The sequence below is a fragment of the Herpailurus yagouaroundi genome, unplaced genomic scaffold (genome assembly GCF_014898765.1).
Source record: "Herpailurus yagouaroundi ecotype Mexico unplaced genomic scaffold, PumYag 183, whole genome shotgun sequence".
NCBI lineage: Eukaryota > Metazoa > Chordata > Mammalia > Carnivora > Felidae > Herpailurus > Herpailurus yagouaroundi.
The window spans coordinates 12,958,089-12,980,479 of record NW_024412414.1 but is presented as its reverse complement, the minus strand read 5'-3'; the positions used below and the strand labels follow the sequence as shown (position 1 = coordinate 12,980,479).

The 22,391-nt window shown below is 34.8% G+C and overlaps 1 protein-coding gene across 1 annotated transcript in view; it reads left to right on the top strand.

Annotated features, from left to right (window-relative positions):
- Window positions 1-22,391, top strand: part of CNTN6 (contactin 6) — a 288,197-nt gene that overhangs the window by 107,111 nt on the left and 158,695 nt on the right. Inside the window, 2 exon segments of the mRNA XM_040492138.1 lie at window positions 12,133-12,259; window positions 19,206-19,381. Of these exon segments, the coding sequence (XP_040348072.1) occupies window positions 12,133-12,259; window positions 19,206-19,381 (303 nt within the window).

Below are 22,391 nucleotides of genomic sequence, written 5' to 3'. Positions count from 1 at the left end.
TAAAATAAAATAAAATAAAATAAAATAAAATAAAATAAAATAAAATACAAGCTCCATTAGAAGAGCAATTTGAGCAGGTTTTTTTTTTTTCCTTACTCTGTTTTCCAGACCCAGAGATAGTTTCTGCAAATGGTAAGCCCACGAAGAAATGCTTGTTCAGTAAATAAATGAAAAATGAATGAAACTTGTATCTGTTTTCTCATCTACTTTCATCCTCAGTGCCCTCATCTTTTCCCTTTTCGTTTTTCTGTTAACAGTCAAGGAGGGGCGCCTGGGTGGCTCAGTCGATTAAGCATCATACTCGGCTTTGACTCAGGTCATGATCTCATGGTTTTTGAGTTTGAGCCCCACATCGAGCTCTGCCCTGGCAGTGTGGAGCCTCCTTGCGATTCTGTATCTCCCTCTCTCTCTGCCCCTCCCCAACCTGCGCTCGCTCTCTCTTTCTCTCTCTCTCTCTGTCTCTCAGTATAAATAAGTAAATAAACTTAAAAAAAAAAAACAGTTCAGGAAGTCAACATACATGCATTCATCAGTTACAGCTAGCTCAGAGGAATCTTTAATGCTCTCTTTCCTTCATCTCTCACTTCAAATCAGTTTTATCATTCTGCCGGTATTGCCTGGAAACACTTCAGAAGAGCTCTCGCATTGTTCTCATTCTCTTCATTTCTACTGACAATGCCCCAATTATCTCAGTGTTTTCAAATGTTTGATAAATAGCCTCCATGACTTGTGGTTCTCTTCCCTTGTTCTTCCAGTTAATCATAGATCTAAGCATGTCGGATAGTCCTGCTTAAAATTGAAAGCACTTCCATGTTTTCTAACTGTTAACACAATAAGTTCAAACCTCTGTAATGTCATTTAAGGGCCTTCAAAATGCTCTACATATACGATTCCATTTCTATATTTTATTATTCCCCTACCTTCCAGACTAATTATATCTATTTTTGAATGACACATATTTTTATGTCTCTATTCAAGCTAGTCCTAGAATTTCCATACTACACCCTTCCCTTTCAAAGGCATTCTCACTGTTTTACACATAGCTTACATAATACCTTTTTTGTCAGTCTTCCATAACCTCTAGGCAGAATTAATCACTTCCTCTTTGAACTCCCTTTAAAGTATAATCATGCTTTTGGTGTAATACTTATTCTGTAATATTGCGGTTACTTATTTTTATGTCTGCTTCCCTTTCTGGAGTACATATCACGTGACGTAGAGTGTGTGTTCTGGAGTCAGATTGCCTGCATTCAAAATTGGATTACAATAGTCTCTCTGGCTGTTCAATATTGAGCAAGTTACTTAAATCCTCTAAACCACAATTTCTTCACACGTACATCGGTAATATTAGAATCCACCTGTCAGAGTTCTTATAAGGATGAAGATAATTTGTGTACAAGTTCAACTTTAGACCTGGCTCTTAGTACATGTCTCAGTTGCTCTTATTTGATTATAAGCTCCTTGAGTGCAATTTATTTATTTATTTTTATATTATCTGTGCCTGAAGAAGGTTTAGCCAATAATTACAGCTAATAAAATTTGGTTGAATTTGCTTCCATTGGACTTTATCACTGTGTCCTGGCAATATTTAAACAAGCAATGATATCAAATTGTATTTTGGTTTGGCTTTAAACTGCAATGATAAACAGAATGTGAACTGTATGGTAATGTACAGTTCTTACTATGATTTACTTTATGATCTGTGTACCATTTCTGATGTGTCATACAATTTCCAGGCAGGTTTAATACTCAGTCTTTGAATCACTAGGTCACCATAGATGGCTGCCTGGACTGAAATACTGCAAGTCTCCATGTGCACATCTTACACCAAGTGTATGCCATTAGTTCATTCTGCTAGAGTGTCTGATATGAAAATAACCAGAATGATTCTATTATGTTCAAAGTAGCTTTTCAATTAAGAATTATCTTCTCAAATGTCTGTTGCATGAAAGAATTTCAAGTATGGCCACTGTCAGGTAGATGTTAAACTCATCCCCCTCATTTAAAAAAATTAAATGTTTTTTTAAATTTATTTTTGAAGGAGGGAGAGAGAGAGAGAGAGAGCGTGAGAGTGAGCATGAGCGGGGGAGGAACAGAGAGAGAGGGAGACACAGAATTCGAAGCAGCCTCCAGGCTCTATGCTGTCAGCAAAGAGCCCGATGCGAGGCTTGAACTCACAAACTGGGAGATCATGACCTGACCTGAAGTCGGATGCTCAACTGACTGAGCCACCCAGGAGCCCCCTCATTTTTGATGTTTGCTTGAATAAGGACTCACTGATGATCTAAGTTGTCAAATGAGTGCCAATTTCAACGTATGGCTTGATTCTGATCAAGGTTTAAATTTAAGGCTATTTTGAAATTGTACCTTTTTTTCCCCCTTTATTGAGATGTAATTGATCTATAACATTGTCTAAATTTAAGGTTTATGATATAATGATTGATATATGTATGTATTGTAAAATGATTACCATATAAAGTTAGTAAGCCCATCTATCATCTCATATAGTGACAATTTTTTCTCTTTCTGATGATAATTTTTAATAACTGTCCTCTTAGCAACTTTCAAATATACACCATACTCTTGTTAACTATAGCCACCATGCTGTATATTATATCCCCAAAACTTATTTATCTCATAACTGAAAGTTTATTCTCTTGGACAAACCTCACCTATTTCCCTCCTCTGCCCCCCACTCCTCCCCATGTCCACCCTTAACAACCACAGATCTTTCCTCTGTTTCTATGAGTTCATTCTTTTAAGATTCCACATACAAGTGAGATCCTACAGCATTTGTCTTTCTCTGTCTGACTTATTTCACTTAGCATAATGACCTTAAGGTTCATCCATATTGTCACAAACTACAGCATTTCCTTCTTTATGGCAAATAATATTTCATTTATGTATTTACCACATTTTTTAATCTGTTCATTCACTGATGGGCACTTAGGTTGTTCCCATGTCTTGGCTTTTGTAAATAATGATGCAGTGGACATGGAAACCTACACTTTTGAAATAGTATAAAATATATTTGTAGAATGATTACCATTGAACTATTGCTAGAACAAAGTTTTCTTTTCGTTAGAACTTAAAGGCCACTGTTTCCAACCACTGTTTCCAAAAATCAGTTTCTCCAACCCAGCCCTCACATCAATATATCCAACTCTTTATTGGACAGCTAAACCTATGAGCCCCCAAATCCTTGATGCTTTTGTCCTCTGAACATGAATTCCAGAGAAGACATAATTGACTTAGTCTAGGTTGGGTTCAACAGGCTTAAGAACTTGGTTTGGAAACTAAGAGGCTTAGTAATAGAAAGCAATAGAAAGGAAAGAAAGCCAGAGGGGAGAGAGCCTTTTTTTTTAAATCCTGAAACTATGCAGAACTGGTTATAGTGTAGTGTGTGCAATCCTGGACTTTGAGTCAAATCTGAATTTGAGTACTAGCTCTATAATTTCACTAGCAGTGTCCATGAGCAAATCATTTAATTTCTGTAAGCGTTAGGACCAGCTACATAATTTGCAGGGCACAGTGAAAAATAAAAATGCAGGGTCCTGGGGAGGCAGGCCTGGTGACAGGAGGAGGTACCAAATGTTAGCCAAGGCATCAAGCACTCAATGTTCACCAGACTCATCAAACTTCACTTATAAAACTCAAATATGTGGCTAACGGTATTAAGAGTGCTAAGGCAGTGACTTCAGAACAGAACCAGAAGTGCAGGGCCCTTCTAAGAGCTGAGCCCCATGCAGTCATACTGGTTACATGCCTGGTTTAATTTCCTCTTTGGTAAAACCAAGCAAAATCATTAGACTCTACTTATTTTTTGTTTTGTTTTTCAAATAAAAAAATTGAAATTGAATTGGAAAATGATGTTAGAAATGTAACTTCTTCAGTAGAAGACATTTTAGGGAGTGCCAGGAACCGGGGTAGGGAACTATATTCGGAGGGACAGATTGTGACACAAAGAAAGATCCCAGCAACTCTTTATCTGGATGTGACCTTGGAGATGTCTAGTCTTATTACCCCTCTGTGAAACCTGAAATTTGCCCAAGCCCAAAAATTGGGATTCAAGTAAAACCATGGATAATACACTGTTTAGTTTTGTGTTCTTTTAGATATGAACCTTCTCAGGTGTTTGAATTTCCCCTTAATAACTTCTGAAAACAAATGGTTGACTACCCAGGTTGTTTGTGCTTTCATAGTTCTAGAGAGAAGAAAAGCACAAAAACACTGGTTTCTGTCTATTGTTTATTGTTTTGAATCTGTCTTTCTAAGTCTCTTAGCAAGAAACAGATATGGTAGAGTTGATACCTCATAGAACCCAGAGGCAGGTCTCACTAAAAACTGGAACCAAAGATCAAAAAGCTCACAGAATAAAGCCAGTCTTTGTTCAATTATTCTTTGTCTCCATCATTCTACTGCCTTACTGTCTGTCTCAGTCTGTAGACTAGACTAGCATTCTCTAAGTTTTCATGAGTCTTATGGAAAATGGATTGCTCTAATATTCCTGAATAGGTCATATCTTTACAAGTAACAATCATGTCTTAATATTATTTGCTTATTCCTAGAGAGAGAAACATAGCAGCCCAGGAGGACATGTTCACCTTTGGTCTAGTTAACCATGGCTAGAAGGGTAAAGTAAATCAAATAGGACTTTTTGCTATTAAAAAATTGCCTATTTAGTATAAAAGAAGATGACATGACTTTTAACATAGATTAAAAGCTGATTTTCCATGAAGATGTTCATGGAACTGTTCAGAAATGCCAACATGTGACTGCCTTAGATACAATTAAATGTTCTCGATATTCAAGAGATGACAGTGAACTGTAGACACTGGTACGTTTGATCCAGTATTGGAGTCAGATCATAGGATATATATATATTCACATATATATGTATATATAATTAATAATATGCGTATATATTTATATATATTTATAAATATATTTATATTTATATAATTTATATAAATATAAATATAATAAAATAAATTTATTATAAATTATATTATATAATTATATAATTTATAATTATATAATAATTAATATATATTTTAATATGGAAGACAAAAGAAGAAGGAAAACGAGACAAATCTACATTAATTTTCAATAACTATGTTTTTTTAAAATTGTCATTTAAAAGTATTTATTTTTCATTGAACCTATATTGCAAACTTCTTGCTTTACTGTCAAATGAAACAATTTTATAGAGTAGCATTATAATCATAGGTGATTTTATAATAGTAGGTACTATTAATACAATTATTTAATTGCTTATTGTCAACACTCATCCTAACCTCTAGTATATTCTTAAAGTAAAAGTACTTGAAAAAGCACTTTGATTTCTTGATTTTGATATCATATTGTCACAGTTTCAGGTGTTCTTGTACAGAAAAACTAATGTTGTCTTTGCTTTCTGACAGTATAAACACAGCAGCAAAAGTATGCTATTATGTAATCATATCATTACAATATGAAAAAAAATAAAAAAGCTGAAAGTCTACCAAAAGAGTCCAGTTAGTTGACAAGCTAGACTTTTCACTGGTATGAACTCAACCAAGTTCACTACAACCAAGCTTTTGTGGCTTCAAAATAAACCAGTTTGATAGAAAATGCCTTTTTCTATTAGTTATAAATTCTTAATCTACCAAATGGTAGATTAAGATTTATTTTGTTTTGTGTTTTAAAGCTTATTTATTTATTTTGAGAGAGAGAGAGAGAGAGAGAGAGAGAGAGAGAGAGAGAGAACCAGCAGGGATGGGCAGAGAGAAAGGGACAGAGAATCCCAAGCAGGCTTCATTCTGTCAATGTGGAGTGCAACTCAGAGCCCCATCCCACGAACTGTGAGATGGTGACCTGAACCGAATCAAGAGTTGGGCACTCAACTGACTGAGCCACCCAGATGTCCCAGGATTTAATAATTGGTGTATGTAAAGGTCCTTTGAAAACCACAAATCATCTCCCAAATACAAGGTATTATTAAGTGAAGTTATACCCCAAATTTAGATTGTATGGAATTTGAACAGCACTTTTCTCTAAGTGAAGGTAAAGGAAGATAAATTAATTAATATTTCGTGCTTGCCTCTCTTGTGCATGGTGCAATGCTAGATGGCCAGTGTGCATTATTTCAACCAGCTTTCTTTCTTGTGGGGCAGGAGGGTGGTTGGCAATTTCTACAAAAGGAACAGAAAAGCCATTCATATTCTACTGTCAAAAATTAATTACCACTTCAACTTACTTGTTTTCAGTCTTTTTACTTCATTTAAAAGGAAAATCCCATGGCACCTGGTTGGCCTAGTTAGTTAAACATCTGACTCTTGATTTTGGCTCAGGTCATGATCTCAGGTTTGGTGAGTTCGAGCCCCACATCAGACTCTGTGCTGACAGTGCAGAACCTGTTTGAGACTCTCTCTTTCCCTCTCTCTCTCTGCCCCTTCCCCACTCACTTACACTCTTTGTCTCAAAATAAGTAAATAAAACATTAAAAAAATTCCATCACAGTTGGCCTTTAAACAACATAGGGGTTAGGAGTGCTGACCCCTTATGCACTTGAAAATTCATGTATATAACTTTTTTTTTTCTTTTTTTTTTTTAATTTTTTTTTTTCAACGTTTATTTATTTTTGGGACAGAGAGAGACAGAGCATGAACGGGGGAGGGGCAGAGAGAGAGGGAGACACAGAATCGGAAACAGGCTCCAGGCTCTGAGCCATCAGCCCAGAGCCTGACGCGGGGCTCGAACTCACGGACCGCGAGATCGTGACCTGGCCGAAGTCGGACGCTTAACCGACTGCGCCACCCAGGCGCCCCCATGTATATAACTTTTGACTCCCTGCAAACTTAACTACCAATACCTCACTGTTGACTGAAAGACTTACCAATAACCTAAATAGTTGATTAATACATATTTTGTATGTTATATGTGTTATATACTATATTCCTTCAATAAAGTAAGCTGGGGAAAATAAAATGTTATTAACAAAACCTTAAGGAACAGAAAATACATTTACAATACTGTACTATAAAAATCTGCATATAAGTAGACTGTGTAATTCAAGCCCATATTCAAGAGTCACCTGTATTTTCTTTAGTATAGTATATGTTCATTTTAAACATTCAAATTATGAAAAATTATGCAAATATAAAAAAAAACTTTATCCCAAGTAAAACTCTCCCCAAAATAAAAATTATTAAAATTTGGTAAGATTGTAGCCATCTTTCTATGCTTATAAATACAGAGATATAGACTAATATGAAGGTAGACAAATGCATAGAAAAATGCTTTTATAAAAATGGGATTTTATAATAGATACTACTTTTAATATAAAGACTTAATTGTATTTTAGTTTAACAAAAGCCAAACTGAAGCCAAGTAAAATGAGGAGAATTGTGAACTTGTAATAAATGATTTGAGTCAACAAAGATATTTATGTTTGTATTTGTTTTCCTAAAAGAGTCCTCTAAGGGTAAAAGATGCACTAAATAATACCAAGAGGTTACAGTACTTATGCTTTTAAAAATTGTAATTTATATTTAATATATATGTATTTTTATAAGTTGACTTTTTGCTATAAAAGAAAATATTAGCACTTAAACATTTGTAACTACGTTCCCTTATAACCCTTCATTCTTCTATTTATATTGTTATTTTTATATTATCCAAGTTTACAGCTTTCATATTCTGTCCTATAACTAAAAATAACATGGGGTATAAGTATTAGTTTTATATTTAAATATATTCAGTGTTCATCCTATAGCTCCTTCATTCTTTAAAGCTATATATTGGTTCATTTTTAATTGGCTGAATTTCATTGCTAAGTCATTTCTTTAAGAATAGTCATTTATGTTATATTCTCTGAAGGTTTCTTTTTTATGTTAAAGAATGTTGAATGCCGTTAAACTTGGAAGATATCTTGGTATGTGATAATAGACTTGTCACACTTTTATTCAGAATGTTACAGGCTTTCTTTTCCACTGTCTTCTGGTGTAGAAGGCTACCATTTTAAAATCTGAGATTAATTTAATATATTCTTCCACTTTTTAGATGATATTTGGTTTCAGCCTAGTCTTTTTAAGTCTTTCTTTAACTTTGAAGATCACTTAATAACTTAAGATCACACATGCCTTGATATTGAGTGCTTTCTTTAAGATGTCCCTAGAACATGGTATATTCTTTGAATTCACAGGAAATTTTCTTTATGATATCTGCTGCTGATATATTTGTTTTATTCTCTGTCTCAATGGTGAAGATTTTATGTTGGTTCATATTTATCTTTCTTGTTCATTACCTGTTTTTCAATTGCTTTTTGTCTGTGCTTTTTCAATGTCATTAATTACAATTACCTCAAACTTTCCCTTAATGTCAGTAATTTGACTTCAGCAGGTATCTGATTACTTACTTATTCTAATTGATTTATCAGATCTTTAGTGATGTTGTTTGGTTTACAATTTGTATCCTTAAGTTTGCAACCTCCTGATTTATCTGATTCTATTATTTGTTTTTTCATTGCCATCCAGTTATGTTAGCTTTGTCTGAATTCATGTTCTTGCTCTACAGCATGAAATGATTTTGAGAAATTTCCTGGAGTTCCTTGAGTTACATTTTCTTCTTGATTGGTATTTTGTCTATCTTCGGCATACTATGTTTTCCGCTTTCATTTTTGAAATATATTTGCATAGTTCCTGTTCCATTCCCGTTCATTTGCTCATTCTTGAGGAAATGTGTATAAACAATTCATGTACTCTTTTATAGAGAGGGATATTTCTTAATTTTTATCTCATCAAATCAGGGACTCTTTTGTTTGTTTCTCCTTCTCAGCTCCAGTTTGGAGGCTGGATGTGTCATGAGCACCCTCATTTTGTAACTTGAGGGAATGATGAGATTGAGGAAAGTTCAGCCTTTATCAGAATACTTGGGTACTTTTCTCTATTTTAAGGTATTTTTTTAGTGGTGTTTGGTAATATTATTGGCGGAGGACTATAGGTATACTTCGCTGGACAGATGTATTGTTTATTAGTTGGATTCTAGAGTTTTACCAAGTGAGTATATAGGCATGAAACTCTTTGTCTGTAAAATACAGTCATCTTTACTATTCACACTTTCCTGATTTACTCTCCATAAGCTCTGTTTACTCCTCTTCAGCTAGAAAAGGAATAAGATTAAAAAACATGATGCATATACAAATGTACTTAACTCCAGAACCAGAGGTTGTTACGAGAGTTCTCAGCATTTTTTCATTTCACCAGTGGAGATAGGGATAAGATTAAGGAGTCAAAAACTCATTTCCTGAGCCTGGCCTGAACTCTTCTTACGGCTCAGTTATTTTTGTTGTTTATTTCGTTTGTTTTGATTAGTTTAAAGTCAATGGCATTTGTCCCTTTTCTTGTTCAGACATTGTTCAGTTCTGTTGTTTACTTGTTTGTTTGCATTTATAATTTCTTGCCCATTTCATTAGGTGTTGGGGTAAAAAGAGTCTGTATTATGTTTTCAGTTCACTCTTTTTCAACTAGGCTTCACAACACAAACACATAAGACTAAGTGTTGCTATTTTACAGTTGAGAGTTAAGTAACTTGTCCACCATTATGTAGTAACTGACTAGGCTAGAATTAAAACCTGTCTGTCTCCACTCTTAGGTTATTAATGAAATGTACTGAAATTATAAATATATAATTGTAATATAAGTATAAATTACAAATATTTTGGAAGACTAATGAGAAGGAAGTAGATCTGAGTGGATAGTGAAAACAGTGAAGAGGGAATCAGGAAACCAGAGTTTGATTTGTTGCTTTCTCTTACAGCAAGTAGTGAATCTCAAAAAAGACGATTCAATTTCCTGGGTTTCAATTTCCTTGTCTGTAATAATGGTGACAATGACAATGGTGATGGTGATCGTCATGATATGGTGACTATACATTTACTTGTACTGGGAACAATATGCCATACTTCATAGGCAGTGTATGATTAAATCTGAAAACAATCATTTAAGATACATATATCTTTTTTACCAATGAAGATACTGAGAATTGTTCAAGTCCACTGAGGTCCGTTTGGACTGAGTGTCCTAACATTAAGTCTTGGTATGATGAGATTTATACTTTGTGTTGTTTATTTCAACTTAAAATCTAACAGCAAAACATCATTTCACCTTAAATGTGAGAATTGAACTCTTCATCCTCCTCTTTCCTTTCCCTTTCTTTCTTAGCAGTTCAGTCCAAATGTCATGAAGGGAGCTAAGTAAAGTAGGCATCCACATGAATGTGGATGATGAGAGTTACAGCAGCCCAGCATGAGGTGGTAGAGACTGAGAGGGATGAAAAAGCTATCCATGTAAGGCAGAGGGTATCACAGGGGTGGCTCGGAGGCAAAGTGGCAGAGCCCAAGAAAGGTGATAAGGATGCCTATGGTGGTGTAGCCTGGCCCAGGATATCAGAGTCTAAGAAGGCTCGGAAGGGTTCCATTGCCACAGAGAGTGGAATATGACTCTGGATGTTGAGTCAGAGATCAAGTGGAGTGAAAAAGAATACACACAGGATGGAGGCACTGCACAAGGTCAGAACCTGAGTGAGGTGATAAGAGAGGGGATAGCTTAATAAGTGGTTTCAGGGCAGGTGTGGGAGTAACTTGGGAGCCTATGTCAGAACCTATGCAGGATGAAGAGGACCTTTATAAAATCTACAGCGGCATTCCCTGGAGATTAGTTATATATAGGGGAATTGAACAAATGCATAAATATTTCTATATATACACATACACACACACTGAGTGAGAAGGCCTGGGAGCAAGAACACCTCAGTAACATTGTGTACACTTAGCATCCAGATCATGGTTTCTAAATACCATTCTCTAATAAAAGGATCCAGATTTGCTTAGGAGAGTAGATGACTACTTCCATGGCTACAGTAGAAAAAACACAAGATAATTCTGGGACATTTTGTTGTACAATAAAGTAAGGAAGTATTCAAAGAATGATAGGCACATGTCAAAAAGATACACTACATTAAATGGGCTCTTGTTGGCCAAATCATTGACAATTTGGTAATCAAAATAATATTAATAGATTATTACTTGTTTAATAAAATAAGAAATCATTTATCCACTCTGATAGAGTAGACCATTTTGATAGAAATGTATTAATAAAACACTTAAGTGTTCATTGAAGAACAGTATATTTGAATTGTTTCAAAATCTCTAAACACAAGGTACTTACTAAGTATAAGGAGGAAAAAAATAATTTTAAAATGGAAAAGTCTGATAGACGATACCTCACAATCAGTGACCAAAGTTAACTTCAGCAGTATTGGGGCAAATTGAAGTCCTGTACCACCTGAGAGGGTGTAATATAAAGCACATGGTATCCCTGAATCATAGTAAAACAGCAGACACTAAGGTGCACCCAGCTAGGGAGAGGAACAGAGGGACAGAGTAAGACAGTGTAATCAGTGTATTCTGGCTGGTGGGGAGGAGACTTCTTAAGGTGATCATTTTTAAAAATAAGAGCCAATTTTCACTGGTTCTGTTATTGTTTTCAAAAGTCTTTATAGACCCTTTTTATTACTTGCACCTTCAACATACAGCTCCTACCAGGACCCCTACCCTGTTCTTGGTAGCTGACTGCTCACACAAGCCCAAACTGAGTGAAACTTGACCAGATCACAGCCTTGTAAAATTCAGCAATGTAAAAGTCAGGAAACTCAAGGAAAGAGTAGGGAATGGTTCCACACTGAAGGAGACTGAAAATATACAACGATTAAATAAAATCTGTAACTCTCGACTGGGTACTTTTGCTGTGAAAGATTTTACTAGGAAAATGTTAAAGTGGGGCCTGAGGATTAGACACTAGTACTCAGTCAATGTTCATTTTTTTTATTTTGATGGCTTTATTGTGGTTATGTAAAAGAATGTCCTTTTTAGGAAATATAAAAGTTTTTAGGGGGGTTGGGGCATTGGTTTGTGACATGATTTTAAGGGGTTCAGAAAAAATATTTCTTTGTATTATTCTTGCAAGATTTTCTATGTTTTTGAGATAGTTTCAAAATAAAAGTTAAAAGTGTATTGACTTCATATCTAATACACAGTTGCATTCAAAGCAGGATCAAATGTTTTCGTATGGTGTTACTCTTCTCTTTTTTCAGGTACTGGTCTTTTGAGCCGTCCTGTTTTTACCCAGGAGCCACAAGACGTTATTTTTCCTTTGGATTTATCAAAATCTGAAATCATCCTGAATTGTGCTGCCACTGGTTACCCTTCACCCAGTTATAGGTAAAGTCATACTTCTGACACCACACTGTTTGTTTGTTTGTTTGTTTATTTATATATTTATTGTCTTTGATGTAAAACATGCACACAATAAAGTGTTTAGAATTACCTAATTTGAAGGATGCAGCTCAGTGAATTTTTACAAAGGTAAAGAGCTGGATACCCACCGCTCAAATGAAAAAAAATGTTATATATTTTCAATATCCTCAAGTGTTGCCACTTTCCACTACCATACTCCCAACCCAGGAACCATTGTTAGATCTCTGTCTTATTCATTAGGATGACTTAGAAGAGTGATTTTTTTTTTCCTTTTCAAATTTTTATTTAAATTCCATTTAGTTAACATAGAGTGCAACACTAGTGTGAGGAGTACAATTCAGTGATTCATTCCTTACATATAACACTCAGTGCTCATTATAACAAATGCCCTCCTAACTACCCATCACCCATCTAACCCTTCTCTCATGCACCTCTATCCATCAGTCCTCAGTTTGTGCTCTTTGAGTCTCTTATGCTTTGTTTCCCTCTCTCTTTTTTTTCTCCCTCCCATATGTGCATCTATTTTATTTCTTAAATTCCATGTATGAGTGAAATCATGGTATCTGTCTTTCTCTAATTTATTTTGCTTATTAGCATAACACATTCTGGCTCCATATATGTTGTTGCAAAAGGCAAGAGTTCTTTCTTTTTGATGGACATTTGGGCTCTTTCCATAGTTGGGTTATTTTTGATAATGCTGCTATAAACAGTGGGGTTTATAATCAGTGGGGTTTCAAATCAGTATTTTTGTAACCTTTAGGTAAATACCTAGTAATGCACTTGCTGGGTCATAGGGTAGTAGTTATATTTTTAACTATTTATTTATTTATTTATTTATAAGTGAGAGAGAGAGAGAGAGAGAGAGAGGTGTGTGTGTGTGTGTGTGTGTGTGTGTGTGTGTGTGTGTGTGAGGGGGAGAGGTAGGGAAAGAGGGAGAGAGGATCCCAAGCAAGTCTCATGCTGTAAGTGCAGAGCTCCATGTGGGGCTTGAACTCAGGAATCTTGAGACCATAATCTGAGCCAAAATCAAGAGTCAGACCCTTAACCAACTGAGCCACCCAGTCACCCTCTATTTTTAACTTTTTGAGGTAGTTCCATACTGTTTTCTAGAGTGTCTGCACTAGTTTGTATTCTCATCAACAGCGCAAGAGGGTTCCCTTTTCTATGCATTCTTGCCAACATCTCTTGTTTCCTGTGTTGTTAATTTTAGGCATTCTGACAGTGAGGTGGTATCTCATCATAGTTTTGATTTGTATTTCTCTTCTTATGAGTGATTTGAGCATTTTTTCATGTGCCTGTTAGCCATCTGTATGTCTTCCTTGGAAAAATGTCAGTTCATGTCTTCTCCCCATTTCTTAACTGGCTTATTTGTTTTTTGGGTGTTGTGTTTGGTAAGTTCTTTCTAGATTTTGTATACTAAAGTTATTATTATCAGATATGTCATTTGCAAATATCTTCTCCCATTTCATAGACTGCCTTTTAGTTTTGTTGATTATTTCTTCACTGTGCAGAAGCTTTTATCTTGATGAAGTCCCAGAAATTCATTTTTGCTTTAGTTTCCTTGCTTCCAGTGACAGGTCTACTAAGAAGTTGCTCCAGCCTAGGTCAAAAAGGTTGCTGCCTATGTTCACCTCTAGGATTTTGATAGTTTCTTATCTCACATTTAGGTCTTTCATCCATTTTGAGTGTATTTTTATGTATAGTGTAAAAAAGTGGTCCAATTTCATTCTTCTACATGTTGCTATCTATCCTGTTTCCCCAGTACCATTTGTTGAAAAGATTATCTTTTTTCCATTGGATATTATTTCCTGCTTTGTCAAATATTAGTTGACCATATAATTGTGGGTCCATTTCTGGGTTTTCTATTGTGTTCTTTTGATCTATGTGTCTATTTTTGTGCCAGTACCACACTGTCTTGATGACTATAGCTTTGTAATATAGCTTGAAGTCTAGAAGTGTGATGCCTCCAGCTTTGCTTTTTTTTCAAGATTCCTCTGGATGTTTGGGGTCTTTTTGTGATTCCATACAAATTGAGAATTATTTGTTCTAGCTCTGTGAAAAATGCTGGTGGTATTTTGATAGGGATTGCATTAAATGTGCTTTGCGTAGTATAGACATTTTAACAATATTTATTCTTCCAATCCATGAGCGTGGAATGTTTTTCCGTTTCGTTATGTCCTCTTCAGTTTCTTTCATGAGTTTTCTATAGGTTTCAGAGTGTAGATTTTTTACCTGTTTGGTTAGGTTTATTCTTAAGTATCGTATAGTTTTTGATGCACTTGTAAATGGGATTGATTGTTTTATTTCTTTTTCTACTGCTTCATTGTTGGTGTATAGAAATACAACAGATTTCTGTACATTAATTTTATATCCTGCGACTTTGCTGAATTCATGTATTAGTTTTAGAAATTTTTTGGTAGAGACTTTCAGGTTTTTATTTAGAGTATCATGTCGTCTGCAAATAGTGAAAGTTTGGAGAATTTTTCTTGAGATTGGTGGCGTGCAGTGCCATGTTGTGGTTAGAATTGAGGGGAAAAACAAAAGAAAGAAAAGAGAAAGAAAGGAAAGGGAAGGAAAAATGAGAAAAGAAAAAGAAAGGAAAGATGGAGGGAGACAGGTAAGGAAAGAATAGAAAAACAGGTAGCAAAAAGCACAGAAAGATAAGAAAGAAAGAAAGAAAGAAAGAAAGAAAGAAAGAAAGAAAGAAATTAAGAAAAGAAAAGAAAGAAACAGAAAAACAACAGAAAAAGCAAGGAAAGGAAAAGATTTGTTTCCACAATTATCAATCAGTTCTGCACTTAATTAAAAATATCTACTGGCTTATTACAGGCAGAAGGATATAAGATAGTGGTTCTCATGACAATTTACTCATTAGTTTTTACCTATGAAGAAATACTCTGAATGAAGAGACTACAAATTTCACTGTTGCTAAAGGCTTCTGTTTCTAAGATATGTGTGAATTAGTAGGCTAAAGACAGGTAATTTAGCTTATTATTTCAAATGCCCTTAACGTGGTTTAGCTCATCTGTAATATCATAGCATAAAATACTCATAGACAAGAGGCTTTAGAAAGAGAGTGAAAAAAGAACTTGTTTTTAATGTGAAAATGGCAGACTCAGTCCCAATTTCCATGATAATAAAGCAAAGGGCAGAGATATTTCGGATAATGCACATTAGCAACAAAATGTAAAATTTTAGTTAATATGACCCTTCCTAACTTAAATTTTATTAAAAAGACTCACTCATAACCTTAGATTGTATGTGTGTGTGTGTGTGTGTGTGTGTGTGTGTATAATAGAAAGAAAACCTTTATGATACAGATTCTAACATTATTCGACATTATTTGGATATACCTTGACGCCACAGGAAAGAGCTATTGATTAAAGCAAGGAATGATCATTTCTAGTCACAGTTCTGATATTCATTGTGTGACCTTGGAATAATCATTTCTCTCTCCTGGCATTAACTTCCTCCTTATCCATAAAGTGAGGGTGTGGTTGATTTTAGTAACTTCTTTTAGTAATTTCCTTTTAGGGAAAAAATTCTCATAGCAGAAAATAAGTTATATATAAAGCATAACTTTGGAAACATTTTAAAAGCAACTTGTCTTCTAGTCACTTCCAGTGCAGTAAACACCTTCACAAACAAGGTTTCAGTGCAAGCATCAAGATATAGAAATTTAGGTAAGTTTGAACAAAACTTTCCTATGGAAAGGATCACTCTAAATTTTTTTAAGGGCCAAGTAACACATGAGAATTAAAGTCTAGCCAGGAAGCTTTGCAAAGGGAAGGAAAATGGATTACATAAAGTTGGTACTTGGGTACTATTTCTTCTAAATAAAAGTCTTAGATAATCGGATAGCCATGAGTTTACTTCTAGCTCAGAATATATATTTTATTTGGGAAAGTGAAGCAACACCTATGTAAATGATTTGTACACAGGATAAACTATATCAGAAGTACATCTGCAAATGTCATAGAGGATTTCTGGCAGATCTCCTCTTGACTGGATCACCAGAGGAGATTTTTTTAACTTAGTCTACTCTGCTCTAGTCATGAGGTCTTAAGTCTGAGGTCTAGGTGTCTTTTTTTTTTTTTAATTTTTTAATGTTTATTTATTTTTGAGAGAGAAACAGAGACAGAGTGTGAGTGGGGGAGGAGCAGAGAGAGGGAGACAAAGAATCTGAAGCAGGCTCCAGGTTCTGAGCTGTCAACACAGAGCCCACTGTGGGGCTTCAACGCACGAACAGTGAGATCATGACATGAGCAAAGTCGGACGCTTAACCAGCTGAGCCACCCAGGCGCAAGGTGTCTTTGAATAAAAATCATAGAAGTTGTCCTTCTGCCTTCTATTCTTTTCATTTTCTCACGTCATCTTCTTAATAAGATGCCTTCTTTATCCCATGGGATAAAGCAGGATATATATAATTGTGCAGATTTTATGATTAATGGATATGACTTCTGGAAAAATTAGATGACTCATCCAGGGATACACAGGAAGGGAATGTCAAAGCTAGGCCTAGGACTGTTGGTATAGGCCAAGGTCAATGGAATCAAATTTAGTACACATTACAATCACCCAGAGAGACTGTTACAATTTTAGATTTTGGAGTTCTCCTTCAGAAATTTAGGGATGGGCTCGGAAATAAGCACTTTAACAAACACTTAATGTAGCAAGGTCCAGTTCTGAAACACATACACACATACTATATTATCTAGGGACAATAAACATACCCCCCCAATCATTATATTCTTGATACAGGGCTTAATTACTTAATATTAAAGGGTGTTCCCCAGAAAAAGGTCAAGATTTTAGTTCAAATTCATTATGTTTCCTGGAATTAATATGATATTAATGCAGATGCTTAAAATAGTCATTTAAAGCAAATTTCCTACTTTGCATTATAGGAAAATTCTCCTGGGTCTGCAATCCTATCAGTAATGTGTTTATGACAATCACTGGAAATCCTTAATACTATTTCTCCATTGATTTAAACATATTAATTAGGACAAAGCCCACACCAAGAGTTGAACCCCTGATCTATATGCACAGTTTAATAATCATTGTACCACAGTGATTAGAATGATTATGGGGATACTGTGAAAAATTCATTTGCTGCAGCTAAGCCAACAACTTTGAATTTGTGTTGAAAAACAATTACTGAGCTTAATTAGGAGCATGTAATGATGACAGCAGTTATTTCAGCGATTGATTCCAAAATTAAAGAGAGCTGGCAAACTAAGTGTGGTATATCCTTTGCTTTGAAAATGAAAGGGAACATAGAGGTCCAAAGATCATGCCCTGTAAGCAAATTGTGAAAGACAGTATTATAAAGCTGGTAAGGAGAATATTGGAATCTTGAGAAAGGCCTAAAGACAGAAAATGTTTCTATATTTGCTTTTTAATATTGAGAACAAACAACTGTACAAATTTCTCTAGAAAAAAAGATTTGACAGAAAGTATACTGTTTTTGGCTGTTTTCTTTCAACTTCTTTTTGTTAAAAAGAACTTGAGGTACACAAGAATTGGCTAAATAATTTTAAAGCGACAGAGTTTATCGAAAACCTCTGATTGATTTTATATTTGATCAATCACTTACCTGTTTGAATAGGGTAGAGGATTACCTATGTCTGTATTTCTTTCATACTACAGTAGACATTTACCATAGTCTCTACATTGGATATTTCAAGACGCTCCTAAAAAAGTCAATGACACTTAGAATAACATTATAAAATGTAAGTTCTTTCTTATAGTTATCCATCCTCTTCAAAATATTTTTAATATGATCTTAGCATGAAGGGGAAAATAACAGCAAAGCTGGCATAAATACTGAAAGTACATGGTTTGGACATTGGCTATGTTCCATTAGAAACAGCCATTCATTTGTTTTTCTAGAAGACTGATTGTCTTAATTCAATATTTTTAAGTGTCTTTCTTCCTAAATGATTTCTATGACTACACACAGCTAGGAATATATCTAACTAAATATGCAACATTTATACTTCAAAATGTCTGGATATTTTGAAGAAAGGGGTGAAACGTGGAGGAAGTGGGTTTGATTAAAGATAATTACTGGGTATTCATTCATCTTAAAATGACCAAATGGAATTTCTAAAACATCTTATCATTCTTTGAAAATAAATATAACTGTAAGGCCCTTCTGCTACTTAATTCATGTACCTATAGTTGACTAATAGGTAAGTCAAGAGACTATTTTCTGCCTAAAATAAAATCTCTCAAACTGCATTTGTTTTATTAAATAATTTTAGTTTGGCATTTGTAAGTACTGTTGAAATATATTCTGCGTGGTTAATTTTCCAAGTAAGAGACTCACAGAGACAATCATGTTCCAAAATAGGTGGGTTATTATTGTTTTATTATCAGCCTCAAATTGGCATTGTAAAATCTTTACTGGCTTTCTTTATGCCATTTGTAATATACGCTTCTCGGATTTCTATCTCTAAATCATTTTCAACGTCCAATTTTGCAGTATCGGTTGTGGGTGTTCAGGTATAGTATATGTTATTTGAAAAGTCACTAAAGGAATAGAATGGCCAGTATTATTGACTGAATGTCTCAGTTTTATTTTTCATTTCAAGAGTTATGTTGCCTTCTTGTACACATCTGGGTGAATGTTTGTGATTCATCAAGAGTGGAAGATCTTTCAAATAACCTAGTTGTTGATATCACTGAGTTCCTAAATACAGTCATCTTTGGTGAAACTGAAGGATTGTCTTCACATGTAACCATGTTTGTTGTTGCTGATTTAAATGGTCCTAGCAAATAAATAAATACGTAAATATATACATCCATACATACATGGTCTTAGTAGTACAGCTGCCTGTTGTTTAATACAAGGAATGGCCAACTCTGTATATTCTAACATAATTTGATTTTTTTTCCCTTGAAGGTGGAAGCAAAATGGCACAGATATTGATTTTACCATGAGTTATCACTACAGGTTGGATGGAGGCAATTTGGCAATCAGTAGTCCCCGCACAGATCAAGATATTGGCATGTACCAGTGCCTGGCCACCAACACTCTGGGGACAATACTGAGTCGGAAGGCGAAGCTCCAGTTTGCATGTGAGTTTGTGGGGGCAAATTTAATCCCTGTGTTTGTTTAATACAATATTTTTGTTCATATTAAAATATTAGCTTTGCCAATCATCTGTTCTTTGAGGGTGATTATTTATGGAGGTAAAAAGTTTTGACAGCATGCATTTAATGAATCCATACTCCTAGGGATAGTCAAAATCTTCTTCAAAAAAAGGAAGAAAATAATTGGGTTATTATATTTGATAAATTATGTTGAGAAATATCTCTAAAAGTTTCAGATATAAATTTTAAGAAAAATATATATGACACATTACTGTTTTTCTTTCTTTCTTTTTTTCCCTTCTCTTTTTCATTATATATTAGTGTGCAGAGCACAGGAAGAAAAAGCTGAGGACAGAGATGTCTTTTGGGGGAGGTGGATATTCTCCCAGGAAATGTGATCATACACCCACAGTTAGATGTGGGTGGAAATAAAGTGGTTGCCAAAGGCAGACTTTATATTAACTGTAACAATGTCCAGCTGCATCACATAAATGTCATCCAAGTAATTACCTTGGTGACATTTGAGGACATTAGCAGATGAACAATAGACATATGGCTTCTTATATCCTTTATACATAGGGTTGCCGGGGACTGAAATGTTTCATATTGGATCCAGGGATAGCCTTGATTGAAAGTAATTATATTTGTTGATATGGATGAAATAGAAGCCTTGAATTTTTCTCTTTACACCTCCTCCCCCACCCCACTTCTACACACGCCTGCCTCACAGGATATATCAGGGGGCCAAAGAGTTAGCAATTAGTCTCTTGGGTGCTCATGGAAAGGTATATTCTGTTACTTTGAAAGAGTAATTGTTTTGGAATCTTACTAATAAAATATATGTTCAACGCCTACCTTGCAGAACCAATGTAGTCATCAACAGATACATGAATTAAGAATTGAGTCTATCTGCTATTGCAAGTCTTGTGTTCCAAAGATCCCTTGCTTCATACCCATTTCCTTTTAGGTTGGCCATTTTGGGGGTAGTCTTATTTCTGAATGTGTGTGTGTGTGTGTGTGTGTGTGTGTGTGTGTGTGTGTGTGTATTTAGTCATAGATGCAGATGATATAGATACAGATAAAAATATAGATATAGATAGATATAAGCATTATATAGGTATATATACACATACATATATGCATGTGGTCATATATACACAGACACTCATGTATATACACACATGCATTGCTAAATGTATTTGAATGTGTTATATATGCATAAATAGATAATGCAAAAGTTTATGGAGATAGGTGGAATATGAACAAAGGCTTGTGGCTATTTTGAAAAAAAAAACAAGAGAGAAAATGATAGAAGGGACATATCTAATCAAGAATAAGTTTTCCTATGAAAACACGCTCAACATCATTAACCATGATGAAAATGTAAATCAGAACTATAGTAAGATACTGCTTCATACCCATTAGGATGGCTATTAGTAAAACACACACACACAAACAGAAAATAACAAATGTTTGCAAGGATGTGGAAGAATTGGAACATTTGTGCATTGGTGATAGGAATGTAAACTGGTAGAGTCACTGAAAGACAGTCTAGCAGTTCATGAAGAAAATTAATGGAATTACCACATGACACAGAAATTCCATTTCTATGTATTTACCTCAGAGACTTAAAAGCAGGCAGTACTCGAACAGATATTTATATACCCATGCTTATAGCAGCATTATTCTGAGTAGCTAAAAGGTGGAAATAACCTGAATGTAGTGTGTGTGTGTGTGTGTGTGTGTGTGTGTGTGTGTGTGTACGTGTAGAATAGAATATTATCCTACTTTAAAAATGGAATAAAATTCTGATACAACATGTGTAGCCTTGAAAAAAATCCTGCTAAGTGAAGTAAGCCAGACACAACAGGACAAATATTGTATGATTTAATATATCTGAGGTAACTAGAAGGGAAAATTCATAGAGACAGAGGGCAGAGTGGTGACTTCCAGGGACTGGGTGGAAGGAAGATTCGGGAGTGAACTTTAATTAATACAGAGTTCCAGTTTGGGATAATGATAAAGTTCTGGAGGTGAATGGTAGTAATGATTACACAATCTGAATTTATTCAATTCCACTAAATTGTGCACTTTAAATGGTTAAAATGGTAAATTTTATGTTATTTTTTTTTAAATAGTATCATCAGAATTCAGTGGAATAGAGTTGGATTTTTTTTTCCTTCATCATAATTCTTAAAAGAAAAGACTAAGGTTTCTTTATTAAGTATCTGTTTTGGTTCTTTGTACAGAGAAAGTAGTCTAAATGCTAGTCTCCAGCCTAATGGAAAGTTCCTAAAGTACAAGACCTGTGTCTTCGATTAAATTTGAATTCCTCACCACCACCTTCATAAATTCCCAACAGTGCCCATGTTGGTAGAAAAGGCTTTTGGTATGTAGGATAACAATGGTAGTGGAATGGTAAGATTTTCGATACAGACAGATCTGAGTTCAAATTCTATCATTGTCAAATGTCTGCTGGTAAAATCAGGCCACCTCTAAACAATAGTAAGCCTCTGTTAAGAAATTTATTCAATGGAATTATAGCATTATCCATAGAACAATGACCTGGATTACTGGAGATCATGATTGCAAAGTCCCCGTCCTTTAAAGGCATTTGTGAAATGAAAGCTCTAATTCTTCTTGTTATTTTTTACTGCCTCCCTCAATTTGGTCAAACATTTACATATTTCAAACTGCTACAGTTACTCATAGAAAGGCCTTCTAATTTACATTTTACACTTTCTCCAGACGAGTTTCTTCATCTCTTGTTTTCAAGACTTTTAGGTGCTTTGACATATATATGTTACCTTTCTTGAGCCCAGCAACCACCATAGGAGATAGATGCTATTGTTGTTCCTATTTCACAGATTAAGAGCCTGAGCCTCACAGAGATTGGTGCTTTTTTAAAGGTACATTGTTAGAGAACCAGGTGAAACTTGAGTATAAAAGTAGAGACTCTAAAACTCATGCCTTTCATCTTATAGTAGTCAGTCCT